The sequence below is a fragment of the Engystomops pustulosus genome, chromosome 2, assembly GCF_040894005.1.
Source record: "Engystomops pustulosus chromosome 2, aEngPut4.maternal, whole genome shotgun sequence".
NCBI classification, from domain to species: Eukaryota; Metazoa; Chordata; class Amphibia; order Anura; family Leptodactylidae; genus Engystomops; species Engystomops pustulosus.
In genome coordinates, this window is record NC_092412.1 from 3,341,957 (window position 1) to 3,366,343 (window position 24,387).

Below are 24,387 nucleotides of genomic sequence, written 5' to 3' on the forward strand. Positions count from 1 at the left end.
CCGGGACAATTTATAGATTGGCTGAGAACTTTGTACAGAGAGGCGAAGAGCTTTCCTCTGATCAATGGTTGGCAGGGGGACACTTTTAGGGTAGAGGCAGGGGTGCGACAGGGCTGCCCCCTGAGTCCACTGCTGTATGCTATCGATCCGTTCCTGAGATCACTGCAGCGGTGTGATTTTCAGGGGGTGCCTGTCCCCCATTGCTTGCCTTTGAAGGTAGTCGCCTACGCGGATGATGTGACTGTGGTGATATCTGAACCTCGTGAGGTGGAGATGTTATCTGCAGCCATCAGAAGCTACTCAGAGGCCTCCGGGTCTATGGTCAACCTTGAGAAGAGTCAAGCTTTCTGGACATTGGACACTGCTCCTGGCTTTGATCTGCCACAATTCGCCAAGGCCTCCACCCATATTAAGATCCTTGGGGTTAAATTCGGGAGGGAAGATAATGCCAAACTAAATTGGGAAGAGAAGTTGGAAACCGGAAATGCAAAGGTTCAGCGATGGAAGAACTGGAGGCTGACCTATAGAGAAAGGGTTACTCTGATGAAGACTTACCTGGTCCCTGTCTTCCTCTACGTCTCTGTCGTCTTTCCTTTGCCAGAATCTTTCTCCGCTCGGCTCTTTAGCCTGTTCTTCCAGCTTTTATGGGGGAACAGGTTGAACCCAGTAAAAAGAGGGATCACCTACCTGCAGAGGAGAGAGGGTGGGCTGGATATGTTAAATCCAAGGGTTTTCTTTGACTCCATGTTTCTGAAAGTTAATTTTGGTTGCCTGGACTCAAATGATGGTCTCCTGTTGGTAAGTAGTGTCAGGGACTGGATATTGCCTTTTGCAGAGTCTTGGGTGCGAGGCGGCAGTCTCAAGAGGGGCCGATGGACTCCTGGCTTCCTCCCCCAGTATCTGGTATATGGTCTGAAGTGTGTCAGGATGTGGAAGCTGGAGAAGTCCTACATTGTCAGTAACACCAGGAGAGATCTCTATACTAGGATATGTCGGGCTTTCTACCACTCACCACTTGCTCTCAGAGACTGTGTGACCACCACCTTACAGAAGAGTCTCAGGTTCCTCAATGGGAAGCGACTTCCCCCCAAGTTGATTGATATCTCTTGGTTGTCACTACATGGGAAGTTATTTGTGAGAGGGAACCTAAAGTTTGTGAGTGTGGCAGATAGGAAGTGTCCTCTGGGGTGTCAGCAGGAGGAGACCATGGAGCATTTCATCTCTGAGTGCTGGGGAGGGAGGAAAATCTGGAAGGAAGTGTCTGACCTGCTGAACATCCCGAGGCTGCAATTCCTCCAGTACCCGGACATCATCTATGGCGTCCCATCTCCAGATGGTATTATAGATCCAGGAACCATGTATCTCATTATAACAGTGATAAAGTATTACCAATGGCATGCCAGAACCCGGGTGTCCCTACACAGCGAGGACTATAACTACACGGCTGTGGTATCCCAAATATTGTCTGAGCTCCGGTGGATAAAATCACTGGAAGTCAGAAAAGACCAGAGAAATAGGAAATTATGGAGGAATATATCTGGTGTTTAATTTCTATATTTATTGATTTAGTTTTCTTCTTTTTCCTTTCCAGCAGCAGCAGCAGCAGCAGCTATGGACTCTAAGTTACATTTACTCTGAGTTTATTTTTGTTTGATTCCTAATTGTGTATACAGAAGAATGTATTTATGATTTTGTTTAATTGTACTTTGTTGGTTTTTACAATAAAAATTGCCCCCTATGTACAAGAATATAACTACTATAATACTGCCCCCTATGTACAGGAATATAACTACTATAATACTGCCTCCTATGTACAGGAATATAACTACTATAATACTGCCCCCTATGTACAGGGATATAACTACTATAATACTGCCCCCTATGTACAGGAATATAACTACTATAATACTGCCCCTATGTACAGGAATATAACTACTATAATACTGCCCCCTATGTACAGGAATATAACTACTATAATACTGCCTCCTATGTACAGGAATATAACTACTATAATACTGCCCCCTATGTACAGGAATATAACTACTATAATACTGCCCCCTATGTACAAGAATATAACTACTATAATACTGCCCCCTATGTACAGGAATATAACTACTATAATACTGCCCCCTATGTACAAGAATATAACTACTATAATACTGCCCCCTATGTACAAGAATATAACTACTATAATACTGCCCCCTATGTACAGGAATATAACTACTATAATACTGCCCCCTATGTACAGGAATATAACTACTATAATACTGCCCCCTATGTACAGGAATATAACTACTATAATACGTCCCCTATGTACAAGAATATAACTACTATAATACTGCCTCTATGTACAGGAATATAACTACTATAATACTGCCCCCTATGTACAAGAATATAACTACTATAATACTGCCCCCTATGTACAGGAATATAACTACTATAATACTGCCCCCTATGTACAAGAATATAACTACTATAATACTGCCCCCTATGTACAAGAATATAACTACTATAATACTGCCCCCTATGTACAAGAATATAAATACTATAATACTGCCCCCTATGTACAGGAATATAACTGCTATAACACTGCCCCCTATGTACAAGAATATAACTACTATAATACTGCCCCCTATGTACAAGAATATACCTACTATAATACTGCCCCCTATGTACAAGAATATAACTACTATAATACTGCCCCCTATGTACAAGAATATAACTACTATAATACTGCCCCCTATGTACAAGAATATAACTACTATAATACTGCCCCCTATGTACAAGAATATAACTACTATAATACTGCCCCCTATGTACAGAATATAACTACTATAATACTGCCCCCTATGTACAGGAATATAACTACTATAATACTGCCCCCTATGTACAGGAATATAACTACTATAATACTGCCCCCTATGTACAGGAATATAACTACTATAATACTGCCCCCTATGTACAGGAATATAACTACTATAATACTGCCCCCTATGTACAGGAATATAACTACTATAATACTGTCCCCTATGTACAGGAATATAACTACTATAATACTGCTCCCTATGTACAACAATATAACTACTATAATACTGTCCCCTATGTACAGGAATATAACTACTATAATACTGTCCCCTATGTACAGGAATATAACTACTATAATACTGCTCCCTATGTACAACAATATAACTACTATAATACTGTCCCCTATGTACAGGAATATAACTACAGTACTATAATACTGCCCCCTATGTAAAGGAATATAACTACTATAATACTGCCCCCTGTGTACAATTGACTTATAACTTGCAGCTCACCTTTTATGTTGAGGATACTGATCTCTCCAAAGTACATGCTTTCTCCTAGGACTGCAAATTGTGTGACCCCGTCGTCGGCCACCACGGCCAGCTTGCCCTCCTTGATGATGTACATCTCTCGGCCAATGTCCCCCTTCTTGCAGACATACTCTCCGGGGCTGTAGACTTGTGGCTTCAGCTTCAGCACTAGTTCCTCCAGTAAACTCTTTTCGCAGTGTTGGAAGATCTGGACCTTGCTCAGGGTGGACATGTGGACGCTGACCGCCACCTCCACCCGCAACTTCTCTGGCAAGTGCTGCAATATCTGGTTCTCGTTGGTCAACTTCTTATTGATCTGGAGGTGCTGGTGCCAGGCGATGACCTTCTTCTTGAGGCTCCTATTGACCTTGTACATCTTCATGTATAGCTTGACCTGGTCGTAGTTTGGGTAGAAGGACTTGTCAGCGCTGTTCAGGTTGGAGACCACAGAGCTAATGCTACCCATGATGGTGGCAAAGCCAAGAACCGCGATGAGAAAGTCCACAATCATGAAGATATACTCCTCCTCCTGCATGGGTGCAGGTATGTCCCCCACCGTGGTTAGGATGAGGGTGGAGAAGTAGAAGCTGTACAGATACTGGCGCCCCAAGCGTCCAAACTCTGCGTCTGAGATATTGGGGTACACCCACTCGTCCTTCCCGAAGCCTACATAACTGGAGAGAGCAAAGTATATGCAGCTGTTCCAGTGGATGACCACAAAGATGTAGGCCATCAGCTTACTGATCCTGAAGACGTTGGGGTAAGGGATCCGCGTCTCTGTGCGGTCAAAAGACTCAAACAGACGATGGAAACGCAGGAAGCGATTGATCCGGACGGCGGGAGTGTGAATCCCGAATTTAAAGTACAAGAAGTCAAAAGGAAGGATGGAAAGAAGATCCCAGCGGAACTTGGAGGAGCGGACGTACTCCCTGGCGATCAAGCGTCTGTCTGTGACCAGGATGCCCTCCTGCAAAAAACCTGAGGGGAAATTTGAAACAAAGATTATCACCAGGGTAAAACTATGTGGTGATGATGTCATCTCTAAGTCTTCCCTAACCCTGAAGGTCCTGCAAGGGTCAGTAATGGGATTCATGTAGCTATGGGGTAGGCCCACCACCCTATGAGAACCACCATAGTGGCCCACCACCCTGGGAGAACCACCATAGTGGCCCACCACCCTGGGAGAACCACCATAGTGGCCCACCACCCTGGGAGAACCACCATAGTGGCCCACCACCCTAGGAGAACCACCATAGTGGCCCACCACCCTACAAGAACCACCATAGTGGCCCACCACCCTACAAAAACCACCATAGTGGCCCACCACCTCGGGAGAACCACCATAGTGGCCCACCACCTCGGGAGAACCACCATAGTGGCCCACCACCCTGGGAGAACCACCATAGTGGCCCACCACCCTGGGAGAACCACCATAGTGGCCCACCACCCTGGGAGAACCACCATAGTGGCCCACCACCCTACAAAGAACCACCATAGTGGCCCACCACTCTAGGAGAACCACCATAGTGGCCCACCACCCTACAAGAACCACCATAGTGGCCCACCACCCTACAAGAACCACCATAGTGGCCCACCATCCTACAAAAACCACCATAGTGGCCCACCACCTCGGGAGAACCACCATAGTGGCCCACCACCCTACAAGAACCACCATAGTGGCCCACCATCCCGGGAGAACCACCATAGTGGCCCACCACACTGGGAGAACCACCATAGTGGCCCACCACCCTGGGAGAACCACCATAGTGGCCCACCACCCTACAAAGAACCACCATAGTGGCCCACCACCCTAGGAGAACCACCATAGTGGCCCACCACCCTACAAGAACCACCATAGTGGCCCACCACCCTACAAGAACCACCATAGTGGCCCACCATCCCGGGAGAACCACCATAGTGGCCCACCACACTGGGAGAACCACCATAGTGGCCCACCACCCTGGGAGAACCACCATAGTGGCCCACCACCCTACAAAGAACCACCATAGTGGCCCACCACCCTAGGAGAACCACCTTAGTGGCCCACCACCCTACAAGAACCACCATAGTGGCCCACCACCCTACAAGAACCACCATAGTGGCCCACCATCCTACAAAAACCACCATAGTGGCCCACCACCTCGGGAGAACCACCATAGTGGCCCACCACCCTACAAGAACCACCATAGTGGCCCACCATCCCGAGAGAACCACCATAGTGGCCCACCACACTGGGAGAACCACCATAGTGGCCCACCACCCAAGGAGAACCACCATAGTGGCCCATCACCCTATGAGAACCACCATAGTGGCCCATCACCCTATGAGAACCACCATAGTGGCCCACCACCCTATGAGAACCACCATAGTGGCCCACCACCCTATGAGAACCACCATAGTGGCCCACCACCCTATGAGAACCACCATAGTGGCCCACCACCCTATGAGAACCACCATAGTGGCCCACCACCCTAGGAGAACCACCATAGTGGCCCACCACCCTATGAGAACCACCATAGTGGCCCACCACCCAAGGAGAACCACCATAGTGGCCCATCACCCTATGAGAACCACCATAGTGGCCCATCACCCTATGAGAACCACCATAGTGGCCCACCACCCTATGAGAACCACCATAGTGGCCCACCACCCTAGGAGAACCACCATAGTGGCCCACCACCCTATGAGAACCACCATAGTGGCCCACCACCCTGGGAGAACCACCATAGTGGCCCACCACCCTGGGAGAACCACCATAGTGGCCCATCACCCTATGAGAACCACCATCGGTTTGGCCTGTATAGAACAAATGTTGGAAAGCGATATCAACATGAAAGAAGACCAAAGAATCTATCTGATAGAATGCTTACAATTTATATTACGGAATAATTACTTTATGTATAACGGCACCACATACCATCAAATACGTGGTACCGCTATGGGTACGAAGGTTGCACCTGCATATGCAAACCTGGTCATATCTTTATTACCCCCAAGGAACATCATAAGGGGAATCTAGTGGTAACTATAGATTTATAGACAACCTGTTCCTGATAATCTCCCTTAATAACTATTGTGATGTAATAAATAACAACAAATGGGGTAGAAAACTTACCTTGAATATACAAAAAGACACCATTGAATTTCTGGACCTCACAATTGGTCATAGAGGCAACAAGATCATCACTGAAACATTTTGTAAGTCAGTGGATACAAATAGCTATTTAAACTTCCGAAGTAATCACCATAAAAATTGGAAACGCAATATCCCCTATAGCCAGCTCCTACGGATAAGGAAGAACTGGACAGATATGGACACGTATGTGAAGCAAGCAAAAATAATTGAGGACAGACTCCTGGAGAAAAAATCTCCAAAAGAAATTGTCACCAACGCCAAACAAAAAGCCAACAGGAGCGCCTACAATCTGTGAAGGAAGAGTAATAACCCCAGGATCATCACAACATATACACCGACCATAAAGAGATAGAAACCATCATCAGAAAACATTGGCAAATCCTTTAGAATGACCCTTATTTAGAAAAAAATATTTCAAAAAATCCACAGTTTACTTACAGAAGGGCCAAAACTTTAAACCAAGGGCTAGCCCCGGGCATTCCCAAACAGCATAGCAAAACTAATCATACAAAGACCATAACGAGCAACACAAAAGTCTCAGATGTAACAAAGAAAGCTGCCTATGCTGCGACACTATCAGACATAATTCACACACGTTCCACTCAAAATCTACGGGAGAAACATTCAGTATTAATATGAACATGAATTGTCAGACAAGCTTTGGCGTAGACCTCATTGAATGCCAGGGCGGAATACAATGGGGGTCATTTACTAAGGGCCCGAATCGCGTTTTCCCGATGTGTTACCCGAATATTTCCGATTTGCGCCGAGTTTCCTTGAATTGCCCCGGGATTGTGGCGCACGGGTTTGGATTGTGTCGCGCGCGCACCAGCTTCCGTGCGCCACAAATAGGGGGCGTGGTTTTCGAGCAACCCGAATTATTCGGACAAGCCCCTGAATTTAAAAACCGAATTGTGTCGCATAAGGACCGCTTACCTTCACCTGGTCCAGCTCGGTGCATTCCGGCGCGATGAGTTTACTTTCAGCGCAGCAGCGCCACCTGGTGGACGGCGGAAGAACTACCTTATTAAATCCCGGCCGGACCCGAATCCAGAGCGGAGAAGCCGCCGCTGGAACGCGAATGGACCGGGTAAGTAAATGTGCCCCAATATGTCGGCAGAACAACCCAACCCCTACATTGCAGGCTGAACCAACATCGCTATAACATCAGTCATGGAGATAAAACATAAAAATGAAGGAAAGTTTAATATCCTACCAATAGAGCACATAACTGAAGACGGGAAATATACTGGATCTACAGATTAAAAACCTTAAAACCCCATGGACTAAATGAGGTCACAGAAACGATTTTAGTTTAAAATCTGAACACACTTTTTTTTTTTTTTGTCCCATTCTATTAAACTGCTTTACCCTGGAGTTTATAACACAAGAACTGACATACACAAGTATATAGGCCCCTCGCAGCGCGTTCACTATCAGGTAGTCCACTTACCTCATCCAGTAAACTCTGAAGTGAAAACCACCGAACTAGTTTGGTCTCCCAAAGCCTCCGTAGGAGAAATTTTGGTCCCTATGAGCTTCTGTACTTGTAGTTCTCACATCAGGGAAGCCATTTTAGTAGTTTTTTTAAGGCTCCAGACTGCATAGCGGATCGTGAGTAATCATGCAGCAAGGTATAAGGACAGCAATACACTATAAAGGTTCTCTCACCTATAGATCAGCATTTTATGTCCATGATATTCAGAAATAATGTAAATTTTAGTGGTTTTTAGATTGTTTTAGAGGAGTCCCTCATTGATTGTTCGGCAATCTATTGTTAATACTGCGAGGTCACCTGGTTACCGGGTCATCACCCCACCAAACACTATTGCTTTATATATGAGCTACCAATACACACCCTGTAATGCAACTGACCAAGAACCCGTTACGGGTTTGAAACGCATTTTGCTTTTTATGTTTTTATTATATTTTGATTTTATATATAATAAAAAATACTAACGGAACGGAACGCGCCAAACTTTCTTTGATCGAATTGGGGATATCCAATAGAAACCCATATCGAAGAAACTCACTGTTCCCACACCGGACGGGTAAACCCACCGGAACCCCGAGGGGCTGCAGACCGCTCCAATTTTAACAATACCTGCTATACTCAGCAAGGTGAGTGCACACCTGTACAAATGATTGATATCCAGCTGTCCTGACGTAACATCCAGCGCCCTTCTTTCTTGTCTCCTGTCCCCACTTTATCTTCTAGGTATGAATTGTAGAAATTCTTGGTGGTGATTCGGTGAATTCCTTTGTTCCCCGTTGGATGGGCCATGGCGCTCACCTGTATGGAAGTTGGCGACTATGTCCATGATGTACAGGATGTCACACAGGTAGTCCAGGCACAGCCAGACGGCCAGGTACCGGTACTGGATCTCCGTGAAGCAGGACCTGGGGAGATACAGCCAGAGGTCACTGTCCTATCACATCCTGCTGGGTAGAGGAGGAGGGGGCTGCTGGATTTATGGTCAGGACACAGGAGAGGCCTCTATATAACAAGCCCAAGGCCAGTGACTACAGGACCAGACAGTGTCTGCACAGAGCTCAGAGCACAGAAGTGTGAGGAATCATGGAATATCATTTTAAGAGTAAAGTTTGGTGCATTGAAGGTCCATTCCCTAGGAGGACGCGATATTACGCAATAGGAGTCTCCCGTACTGACCAATGACATGCTCCCTAAGTTTCTATACTTGTATTCGAGCAATGAAATCTGTGATTTGATTGGCTGTGAAGTGAAAGCTCCTCCAATGTGAGATGTCCCGGGCTCCGGAGTACCTGCAGATGATGATGACCCAGTTGTATGTGATGGGGATGACCATGATGTTCAGCCAGGTGTAGTACCAGCCGCCGGACGGGTCCAGGATCCACGCACGTTTCCGGGTGCTGCAGGAGAGAAGTAATGAAATAAGGTCCAAACTACTCACCACACGGATTATACACCCCCTGACCTCATACTATACACCACAGGATTATACACCTCCTGACCTCATACTATACACCACAGGATTATACACCTCCTGACCTCATACTATACACCACAGGATTATACACCCCCTGACCTCATACTATACACCACAGGATTATACACCTCCTGACCTCATACTATACACCACAGGATTATACACCTCCTGACCTCATACTATACACCACAGGATTATACACCTCCCTGACCTCATACTATACACCACAGGATTATACACCTCCTGACCTCATACTATACACCACAGGATTATACACCTCCTGACCTCATACTATACACCACAGGATTATACACCTCCCTGACCTCATACTATACACCACAGGATTATACATCTCCTGACCTCATACTATACACCACAGGATTATACACCCCCTGACCTCATACTATACACCACAGGATTATACACCCCCTGACCTCATACTATACACCACAGGATTATACATCCCCCTGACCTCATACTATACACCACAGGATTATACACCCCCTGACCTCATACTATACACCACAGGATTATACACCTCCTGACCTCATACTATACACCACAGGATTATACACCTCCTGACCTCATACTATACACCACAGGATTATACATCCCCCTGACCTCATACTATACACCACAGGATTATACACCCCCTGACCTCATACTATACACCACAGGATTATACACCCCCTGACCTCATACTATACACCACAGGATTATACACCTCCTGACCTCATACTATACACCACAGGATTATACATCCCCCTGACCTCATACTATACACCACAGGATTATACACCTCCTGACCTCATACTATACACCACAGGATTATACACCCCCTGACCTCATACTATACACCACAGGATTATACACCCCCTGACCTCATACTATACACCACAGGATTATACACCTCCTGACCTCATACTATACACCACAGGATTATACACCTCCTGACCTCATACTATACACCACAGGATTATACACCTCCTGACCTCATACTATACACCACAGGATTATACACCCCCTGACCTCATACTATACACCACAGGATTATACACCCCCTGACCTCATACTATACACCACAGGATTATACACCCCCTGACCTCATACTATACACCACAGGATTATACACCCCCCTGACCTCATACTATACACCACAGGATTATACACCTCCTGACCTCATACTATACACCACAGGATTATACACCTCCCTGACCTCATACTATACACCACAGGATTATACACCCCCTGACCTCATACTATACACCACAGGATTATACACCCCCCTGACCTCATACTATACACCACAGGATTATACACCCCCTGACCTCATACTATACACCACAGGATTATACACCCCCTGACCTCATACTATACACCACAGGATTATACACCTCCTGACCTCATACTATACACCACAGGATTATACACCCCCTGACCTCATACTATACACCACAGGATTATACACCTCCTGACCTCATACTATACACCACAGGATTATACACCTCCCTGACCTCATACTATACACCACAGGATTATACACCCCCCTGACCTCATACTATACACCACAGGATTATACACCCCCTGACCTCATACTATACACCACAGGATTATACACCCCCTGACCTCATACTATACACCACAGGATTATACACCCCCCTGACCTCATACTATACACCACAGGATTATACACCTCCTGACCTCATACTATACACCACAGGATTATACACCTCCTGACCTCATACTATACACCACAGGATTATACATCTCCTGACCTCATACTATACACCACAGGATTATACACCCCCCTGACCTCATACTATACACCACAGGATTATACACCCCCCTGACCTCATACAATACACCACAGGATTATACACCCCCTGACCTCATACTATACACCACAGGATTATACACCCCCCTGACCTCATACTATACACCACAGGATTATACACCTCCCTGACCTCATACTATACACCACAGGATTATACACCTCCTGACCTCATACTATACACCACAGGATTATACACCCCCTGACCTCATACTATACACCACAGGATTATACACCTCCTGACCTCATACTATACACCACAGGATTATACACCTCCTGACCTCATACTATACACCACAGGATTATACACCCCCCTGACCTCATACTATACACCACAGGATTATACACCTCCTGACCTCATACTATACACCACAGGATTATACACCTCCTGACCTCATACTATACACCACAGGATTATACACCTCCTGACCTCATACTATACACCACAGGATTATACACCTCCTGACCTCATACTATACACCACAGGATTATACACCTCCCTGACCTCATACTATACACCACAGGATTATACATCCCCCTGACCTCATACTATACACCACAGGATTATACATCCCCCTGACCTCATACTATACACCACAGGATTATACACCTCCTGACCTCATACTATACACCACAGGATTATACACCTCCCTGACCTCATACTATACACCACAGGATTATACACCTCCTGACCTCATACTATACACCACAGGATTATACATCTCCTGACCTCATACTATACACCACAGGAATATACACCCCCCTGACCTCATACTATACACCACAGGATTATACACCCCCCTGACCTCATACTATACACCACAGGATTATACACCCCCTGACCTCATACTATACACCACAGGATTATACACCTCCCTGACCTCATACTATACACCACAGGATTATACACCCCCCTGACCTCATACTATACACCACAGGATTATACACCCCCCTGACCTCATACTATACACCACAGGATTATACATCCCCTGACCTCATACTATACACCACAGGATTATACACCCCCCTGACCTCATACTATACACCACAGGATTATACACCCCCTGACCTCATACTATACACCACAGGATTATACACCCCCTGACCTCATACTATACACCACAGGATTATACACCTCCTGACCTCATACTATACACCACAGGATTATACACCTCCTGACCTCATACTATACACCACAGGATTATACACCCCCTGACCTCATACTATACACCACAGGATTATACACCCCCCTGACCTCATACTATACACCACAGGATTATACACCCCCCTGACCTCATACTATACACCACAGGATTATACACCCCCTGACCTCATACTATACACCACAGGATTATACACCCCCCTGACCTCATACTATACACCACAGGATTATACACCCCCCTGACCTCATACTATACACCACAGGATTATACACCCCCTGACCTCATACTATACACCACAGGATTATACACCCCCCTGACCTCATACTATACAGCACAGGATTATACACCCCCTGACCTCATACTATACACCACAGGATTATACATCCCCCTGACCTCATACTATACACCACAGGATTATACACCCCCCTGACCTCATACTATACACCACAGGATTATACACCCCCTGACCTCATACTATACACCACAGGATTATACACCCCCTGACCTCATACTATACACCACAGGATTATACACCTCCTGACCTCATACTATACACCACAGGATTATACACCTCCTGACCTCATACTATACACCACAGGATTATACATCCCCCTGACCTCATACTATACACCACAGGATTATACACCTCCTGACCTCATACTATACACCACAGGATTATACACCCCCTGACCTCATACTATACACCACAGGATTATACACCCCCTGACCTCATACTATACACCACAGGATTATACACCTCCTGACCTCATACTATACACCACAGGATTATACACCCCCTGACCTCATACTATACACCACAGGATTATACATCCCCTGACCTCATACTATACACCACAGGATTATACACCCCCTGACCTCATACTATACACCACAGGATTATACACCCCCTGACCTCATACTATACACCACAGGATTATACACCCCCTGACCTCATACTATACACCACAGGATTATACACCTCCTGACCTCATACTATACACCACAGGATTATACACCTCCTGACCTCATACTATACACCACAGGATTATACATCCCCTGACCTCATACTATACACCACAGGATTATACACCCCCTGACCTCATACTATACACCACAGGATTATACACCTCCTGACCTCATACTATACACCACAGGATTATACACCCCCTGACCTCATACTATACACCACAGGATTATACACCTCCTGACCTCATACTATACACCACAGGATTATACACCCCCTGACCTCATACTATACACCACAGGATTATACACCTCCTGACCTCATACTATACACCACAGGATTATACACCCCCTGACCTCATACTATACACCACAGGATTATACACCTCCTGACCTCATACTATACACCACAGGATTATACACCCCCCTGACCTCATACTATACACCACAGGATTATACACCCCCCTGACCTCATACTATACACCACAGGATTATACACCTCCTGACCTCATACTATACACCACAGGATTATACACCCCCTGACCTCATACTATACACCACAGGATTATACACCTCCCTGACCTCATACTATACACCACAGGATTATACACCTCCCTGACCTCATACTATACACCACAGGATTATACACCCCCCTGACCTCATACTATACACCACAGGATTATACACCCCCTGACCTCATACTATACACCACAGGATTATACACCTCCTGACCTCATACTATACACCACAGGATTATACACCCCCTGACCTCATACTATACACCACAGGATTATACACCTCCCTGACCTCATACTATACACCACAGGATTATACACCTCCTGACCTCATACTATACACCACAGGATTATACACCTCCTGACCTCATACTATACACCACAGGATTATACACCTCCCTGACCTCATACTATACACCACAGGATTATACACCCCCTGACCTCATACTATACACCACAGGATTATACACCCCCTGACCTCATACTATACACCACAGGATTATACACCCCCTGACCTCATACTATACACCACAGGATTATACACCTCCCTGACCTCATACTATACACCACAGGATTATACACCCCCCTGACCTCATACTATACACCACAGGATTATACACCCCCTGACCTCATACTATACACCACAGGATTATACACCCCCTGACCTCATACTATACACCACAAGATTATACACCCCCCTGACCTCATACTATACACCACAGGATTATACACCCCCCTGACCTCATACTATACACCACAGGATTATACACCCCCTGACCTCATACTATACACCACAGGATTATACACCTCCTGACCTCATACTATACACCACAGGATTATACACCCCCTGACCTCATACTATACACCACAGGATTATACACCTCCCTGACCTCATACTATACACCACAGGATTATACACCCCCTGACCTCATACTATACACCACAGGATTATACACCCCCTGACCTCATACTATACACCACAGGATTATACACCCCCCTGACCTCATACTATACACCACAGGATTATACACCCCCCTGACCTCATACTATACACCACAGGATTATACACCCCCTGACCTCATACTATACACCACAGGATTATACACCCCCCTGACCTCATACTATACACCACAGGATTATACACCCCCCTGACCTCATACTATACACCACAGGATTATACACCCCCTGACCTCATACTATACACCACAGGATTATACACCCCCCTGACCTCATACTATACACCACAGGATTATACACCCCCTGACCTCATACTATACACCACAGGATTATACACCTCCTGACCTCATACTATACACCACAGGATTATACACCCCCTGACCTCATACTATACATCACAGGATTATACACCTCCTGACCTCATACTATACACCACAGGATTATACACCTCCTGACCTCATACTATACACCACAGGATTATACACCACAGGATTATACAGCCCCCTGACCTCATACTATACACCACAGGATTATACACCCCCCCTGACCTCATACTATACACCACAGGATTATACACCCCCTGACCTCATACTATACACCACAGGATTATACACCCCCCTGACCTCATACTATACACCACAGGATTATACACCTCCTGACCTCATACTATACACCACAGGATTATACACCCCCTGACCTCATACTATACACCACAGGATTATACACCTCCCTGACCTCATACTATACACCACAGGATTATACACCCCCTGACCTCATACTATACACCACAGGATTATACATCTCCTGACCTCATACTATACACCACAGGATTATACACCTCCCTGACCTCATACTATACACCACAGGATTATACACCTTCTGACCTCATACTATACACCACAGGATTATACACCCCCTGACCTCATACTATACACCACAGGATTATACACCTCCTGACCTCATACTATACACCACAGGATTATACACCCCCCTGACCTCATACTATACACCACAGGATTATACACCTCCTGACCTCATACTATACACCACAGGATTATACACCCCCCTGACCTCATACTATACACCACAGGATTATACACCACAGGATTATACACCCCCTGACCTCATACTATACACCACAGGATTATACACCTCCCTGACCTCATACTATACACCACAGGATTATACACCCCCTGACCTCATACTATACACCACAGGATTATACACCCCCCTGACCTCATACTATACACCACAGGATTATACACCCCCTGACCTCATACTATACACCACAGGATTATACACCCCCTGACCTCATACTATACACCACAGGATTATACACCCCCTGACCTCATACTATACACCACAGGATTATACACCCCCTGACCTCATACTATACACCACAGGATTATACACCTCCTGACCTCATACTATACACCACAGGATTATACACCCCCCTGACCTCATACTATACACCACAGGATTATACACCTCCTGACCTCATACTATACACCACAGGATTATACACCTCCTGACCTCATACTATACAGCACAGGATTATACACCCCCCTGACCTCATACTATACACCACAGGATTATACACCCCCTGACCTCATACTATACACCACAGGATTATACACCTCCTGACCTCATACTATACACCACAGGATTATACACCTCCTGACCTCATACTATACACCACAGGATTATACACCCCCTGACCTCATACTATACACCACAGGATTATACACCTCCTGACCTCATACTATACACCACAGGATTATACACCTCCTGACCTCATACTATACACCACAGGATTATACACCCCCTGACCTCATACTATACACCACAGGATTATACACCCCCTGACCTCATACTATACACCACAGGATTATACACCTCCCTGACCTCATACTATACACCACAGGATTATACACCCCCCTGACCTCATACTATACACCACAGGATTATACACCTCCTGACCTCATACTATACACCACAGGATTATACACCTCCTGACCTCATACTATACACCACAGGATTATACACCTCCTGACCTCATACTATACACCACAGGATTATACACCTCCTGACCTCATACTATACACCACAGGATTATACACCCCCTGACCTCATACTATACACCACAGGATTATACACCTCCTGACCTCATACTATACACCACAGGATTATACACCCCCTGACCTCATACTATACACCACAGGATTATACACCCCCCTGACCTCTTACTATACACCACAGGATTATACACCCCCCTGACCTCATACTATACAGCACAGGATTATACACCCCCTGACCTCATACTATACACCACAGGATTATACACCCCCCTGACCTCATACTATACACCACAGGATTATACATCCCCCTGACCTCATACTATACACCACAGGATTATACACCTCCTGACCTCATACTATACACCACAGGATTATACACCCCCTGACCTCATACTATACACCACAGGATTATACACCCCCCTGACCTCATACTATACACCACAGGATTATACACCCCCCTGACCTCATACTATACAGCACAGGATTATACACCTCCTGACCTCATACTATACACCACAGGATTATACACCCCCCCTGACCTCATACTATACACCACAGGATTATACACCCCCTGACCTCATACTATACACCACAGGATTATACACCACAGGATTATACACCCCCTGACCTCATACTATACACCACAGGATTATACACCTCCTGACCTCATACTATACACCACAGGATTATACACCTCCTGACCTCATACTATACACCACAGGATTATACACCCCCTGACCTCATACTATACACCACAGGATTATACACCCCCTGACCTCATACTATACACCACAGGATTATACATCCCCTGACCTCATACTATACACCACAGGATTATACACCCCCTGACCTCATACTATACACCACAGGATTATACACCTCCTGACCTCATACTATACACCACAGGATTATACACCCCCTGACCTCATACTATACACCACAGGATTATACACCCCCCTGACCTCATACTATACACCACAGGATTATACACCCCCTGACCTCATACTATACACCACAGGATTATACACCCCCCTGACCTCATACTATACACCACAGGATTATACACCTCCTGACCTCATACTATACACCACAGGATTATACACCTCCTGACCTCATACTATACACCACAGGATTATACACCTCCTGACCTCATACTATACACCACAGGATTATACACCCCCTGACCTCATACTATACACCACAGGATTATACACCTCCTGACCTCATACTATACACCACAGGATTATACACCCCCTGACCTCATACTATACACCACAGGATTATACACCCCCCTGACCTCATACTATACACCACAGGATTATACACCTCCTGACCTCATACTATACACCACAGGATTATACACCTCCTGACCTCATACTATACACCACAGGATTATACACCCCCTGACCTCATACTATACACCACAGGATTATACACCTCCTGACCTCATACTATACACCACAGGATTATACACCCCCTGACCTCATACTATACACCACAGGATTATACACCCCCTGACCTCATACTATACACCACAGGATTATACACCCCCTGACCTCATACTATACACCACAGGATTATACACCCCCTGACCTCATACTATACACCACAGGATTATACACCCCCTGACCTCATACTATACACCACAGGATTATACACCTCCTGACCTCATACTATACACCACAGGATTATACACCTCCTGACCTCATACTATACACCACAGGATTATACACCTCCTGACCTCATACTATACACCACAGGATTATACACCCCCTGACCTCATACTATACACCACAGGATTATACACCTCCTGACCTCATACTATACACCACAGGATTATACACCTCCTGACCTCATACTATACAGCACAGGATTATACACCTCCCTGACCTCATACTATACACCACAGGATTATACACCTCCTGACCTCATACTATACACCACAGGATTATACACCCCCCTGACCTCATACTATACACCACAGGATTATACACCTCCTGACCTCATACTATACACCACAGGATTATACACCCCCTGACCTCATACTATACACTACAGGATTATACACCTCCCTGACCTCATACTATACACCACAGGATTATATACCCCCCTGACCTCATACTATACACCACAGGATTATACACCTCCTGACCTCATACTATACACCACAGGATTATACACCCCCTGACCTCATACTATACACCACAGGATTATACACCTCCTGACCTCATACTATACACCACAGGATTATACACCTCCTGACCTCATACTATACACCACAGGATTATACACCCCCTGACCTCATACTATACACCACAGGATTATACACCTCCTGACCTCATACTATACACCACAGGATTATACACCTCCTGACCTCATACTATACACCACAGGATTATACACCCCCTGACCTCATACTATACACCACAGGATTATACACCTCCTGACCTCATACTATACACCACAGGATTATACACCTCCCTGACCTCATACTATACACCACAGGATTATACACCCCCTGACCTCATACTATACACCACAGGATTATACACCTCCTGACCTCATACTATACACCACAGGATTATACACCTCCTGACCTCATACTATACACCACAGGATTATACACCTCCTGACCTCATACTATACACCACAGGATTATACACCTCCTGACCTCATACTATACACCACAGGATTATACACCTCCCTGACCTCATACTATACACCACAGGATTATACACCACAGGATTATACACCTCCCTGACCTCATACTATACACCACAGGATTATACACCTCCTGACCTCATACTATACACCACAGGATTATACACCCCCCTGACCTCATACTATACACCACAGGATTATACACCACAGGATTATACACCCCCTGACCTCATACTATACACCACAGGATTATACACCCCCCTGACCTCATACTATACACCACAGGATTATACACCACAGGATTATACACCCCCTGACCTCATACTATACACCACAGGATTATACACCACAGGATTATACACCCCCTGACCTCATACTATACACCACAGGATTATACACCTCCCTGACCTCATACTATACACCACAGGATTATACACCTCCTGACCTCATACTATACACCACAGGATTATACACCCCCTGACCTCATACTATACACCACAGGATTATACACCACAGGATTATACACCCCCCTGACCTCATACTATACACCACAGGATTATACACCCCCCCTGACCTCATACTATACACCACAGGATTATACACCCCCTGACCTCATACTATACACCACAGGATTATACACCCCCCTGACCTCATACTATACACCACAGGATTATACACCCCCCTGACCTCATACTATACACCACAGGATTATACACCCCCTGACCTCATACTATACACCACAGGATTATACACCTCCTGACCTCATACTATACACCACAGGATTATACACCCCCTGACCTCATACTATACACCACAGGATTATACACCTCCTGACCTCATACTATACACCACAGGATTATACACCTCCTGACCTCATACTATACACCACAGGATTATACACCCCCTGACCTCATACTATACACCACAGGATTATACATCTCCTGACCTCATACTATACACCACAGGATTATACACCTCCTGACCTCATACTATACACCACAGGATTATACACCCCCCTGACCTCATACTATACACCACAGGATTATACACCCCCTGACCTCATACTATACACCACAGGATTATACACCTCCTGACCTCATACTATACACCACAGGATTATACACCTCCTGACCTCATACTATACACCACAGGATTATACACCCCCTGACCTCATACTATACACCACAGGATTATACACCCCCTGACCTCATACTATACACCACAGGATTATACACCCCCTGACCTCATACTATACACCACAGGATTATACACCTCCTGACCTCATACTATACACCACAGGATTATACATCCCCTGACCTCATACTATACACCACAGGATTATACACCCCCTGACCTCATACTATACACCACAGGATTATACACCCCCTGACCTCATACTATACACCACAGGATTATACACCCCCCTGACCTCATACTATACACCACAGGATTATACATCTCCTGACCTCATACTATACACCACAGGATTATACACCCCCTGACCTCATACTATACACCACAGGATTATACACCTCCTGACCTCATACTATACACCACAGGATTATACACCTCCTGACCTCATACTATACACCACAGGATTATACACCTCCTGACCTCATACTATACACCACAGGATTATACACCCCCTGACCTCATACTATACACCACAGGATTATACACCCCCCTGACCTCATACTATACACCACAGGATTATACACCCCCTGACCTCATACTATACACCACAGGATTATACACCCCCTGACCTCATACTATACACCACAGGATTATACACCTCCCTGACCTCATACTATACACCACAGGATTATACACCTCCCTGACCTCATACTATACACCACAGGATTATACACCCCCTGACCTCATACTATACACCACAGGATTATACACCTCCTGACCTCATACTATACACCACAGGATTATACACCTCCTGACCTCATACTATACACCACAGGATTATACACCTCCTGACCTCATACTATACACCACAGGATTATACACCCCCTGACCTCATACTATACACCACAGGATTATACACCCCCCTGACCTCATACTATACACCACAGGATTATACACCCCCTGACCTCATACTATACACCACAGGATTATACACCCCCCTGACCTCATACTATACACCACAGGATTATACACCCCCTGACCTCATACTATACACCACAGGATTATACACCCCCCTGACCTCATACTATACACCACAGGATTATACACCTCCTGACCTCATACTATACACCACAGGATTATACACCCCCTGACCTCATACTATACACCACAGGATTATACACCTCCTGACCTCATACTATACACCACAGGATTATACACCTCCTGACCTCATACTATACACCACAGGATTATACACCCCCCTGACCTCATACTATACACCACAGGATTATACACCCCCTGACCTCATACTATACACCACAGGATTATACACCCCCTGACCTCATACTATACACCACAGGATTATACACCCCCCTGACCTCATACTATACACCACAGGATTATACACCTCCTGACCTCATACTATACACCACAGGATTATACACCCCCTGACCTCATACTATACACCACAGGATTATACACCCCCTGACCTCATACTATACACCACAGGATTATACACCCCCCTGACCTCATACTATACACCACAGGATTATACACCCCCCTGACCTCATACTATACACCACAGGATTATACACCCCCTGACCTCATACTATACACCACAGGATTATACACCTCCTGACCTCATACTATACACCACAGGATTATACACCCCCTGACCTCATACTATACACCACAGGATTATACATCCCCCTGACCTCATACTATACACCACAGGATTATACACCACAGGATTATACACCTCCTGACCTCATACTATACACCACAGGATTATACACCCCCCTGACCTCATACTATACACCACAGGATTATACACCCCCCTGACCTCATACTATACACCACAGGATTATACACCCCCTGACCTCATACTATACACCACAGGATTATACACCTCCTGACCTCATACTATACACCACAGGATTATACACCTCCTGACCTCATACTATACACCACAGGATTATACACCCCCCTGACCTCATACTATACACCACAGGATTATACACCTCCTGACCTCATACTATACACCACAGTATTATACACCTCCTGACCTCATACTATACACCACAGGATTATACACCTCCTGACCTCATACTATACACCACAGGATTATACACCTCCTGACCTCATACTATACACCACAGGATTATACACCTCCTGACCTCATACTATACACCACAGGATTATACACCCCCTGACCTCATACTATACACCACAGGATTATACACCCCCTGACCTCATACTATACACCACAGGATTATACACCTCCTGACCTCATACTATACACCACAGGATTATACACCTCCTGACCTCATACTATACACCACAGGATTATACACCTCCTGACCTCATACTATACACCACAGGATTATACACCCCCTGACCTCATACTATACACCACAGGATTATACACCTCCTGACCTCATACTATACACCACAGGATTATACACCCCCTGACCTCATACTATACACCACAGGATTATACACCCCCTGACCTCATACTATACACCACAGGATTATACACCCCCTGACCTCATACTATACACCACAGGATTATACACCCCCTGACCTCATACTATACACCACAGGATTATACACCCCCCTGACCTCATACTATACACCACAGGATTATACACCTCCTGACCTCATACTATACACCACAGGATTATACACCTCCCTGACCTCATACTATACACCACAGGATTATACACCCCCTGACCTCATACTATACACCACAGGATTATACACCTCCTGACCTCATACTATACAGCACAGGATTATACACCTCCCTGACCTCATACTATACACCACAGGATTATACACCCCCCTGACCTCATACTATACACCACAGGATTATACACCCCCTGACCTCATACTATACACCACAGGATTATACACCCCCTGACCTCATACTATACACCACAGGATTATACACCCCCTGACCTCATACTATACACCACAGGATTATACACCCCCCTGACCTCATACTATACACCACAGGATTATACACCTCCTGACCTCATACTATACACCACAGGATTATACACCTCCCTGACCTCATACTATACACCACAGGATTATACACCCCCTGACCTCATACTATACACCACAGGATTATACACCTCCTGACCTCATACTATACAGCACAGGATTATACACCTCCCTGACCTCATACTATACACCACAGGATTATACACCCCCCTGACCTCATACTATACACCACAGGATTATAGTAATCTAGTATAGTAGAAGCTATCAGTCTAGATCCAGAGTGGGTGGTCAGGGGATGGATGTTAGATATGATGGGATCAGATTTATAGTTACTTGGAAGGGTTTGGTCAGTGAGTACGCGCATTTACTAGTAGACGGGTTATTAGGACGACGCGTTGTGAAAATGGAGCGTTCCTTTCATCAGAAACACAACACAATATAGAAAGAGGAGAGAGTATAAAGGAAGGGTACGGAGAGTAAATCTATGTATATAGTGCTGGGTGTTCCTTATGGATGACACAATACATTGGAGCTGGAGAGGGCGGGTGGTTATTATCTCTCATATATTAGGCCTTCAGGCTACGGCTCCTTGCATCATACATCTGTACCAGTGTTATATATATACTGGAGCACCACACCTTC

General features: G+C 45.5%; 1 protein-coding gene across 1 annotated transcript in view; it reads right to left on the reverse strand.

The window, feature by feature from the left end:
* CNGA4 (cyclic nucleotide gated channel subunit alpha 4) overlaps positions 1 to 24,387 on the reverse strand; it is a 66,668-nt gene that overhangs the window by 32,790 nt on the left and 9,491 nt on the right. Inside the window, exons 2-4 of the mRNA XM_072132905.1 lie at positions 9,256 to 9,363; positions 8,765 to 8,871; positions 3,318 to 4,313 (exon numbers count right to left, since the gene is read on the reverse strand). Coding sequence (XP_071989006.1) covers positions 3,318 to 4,313; positions 8,765 to 8,871; positions 9,256 to 9,363 — 1,211 coding nt within the window. The remainder of the gene's footprint in view (positions 1 to 3,317; positions 4,314 to 8,764; positions 8,872 to 9,255; positions 9,364 to 24,387) is intronic.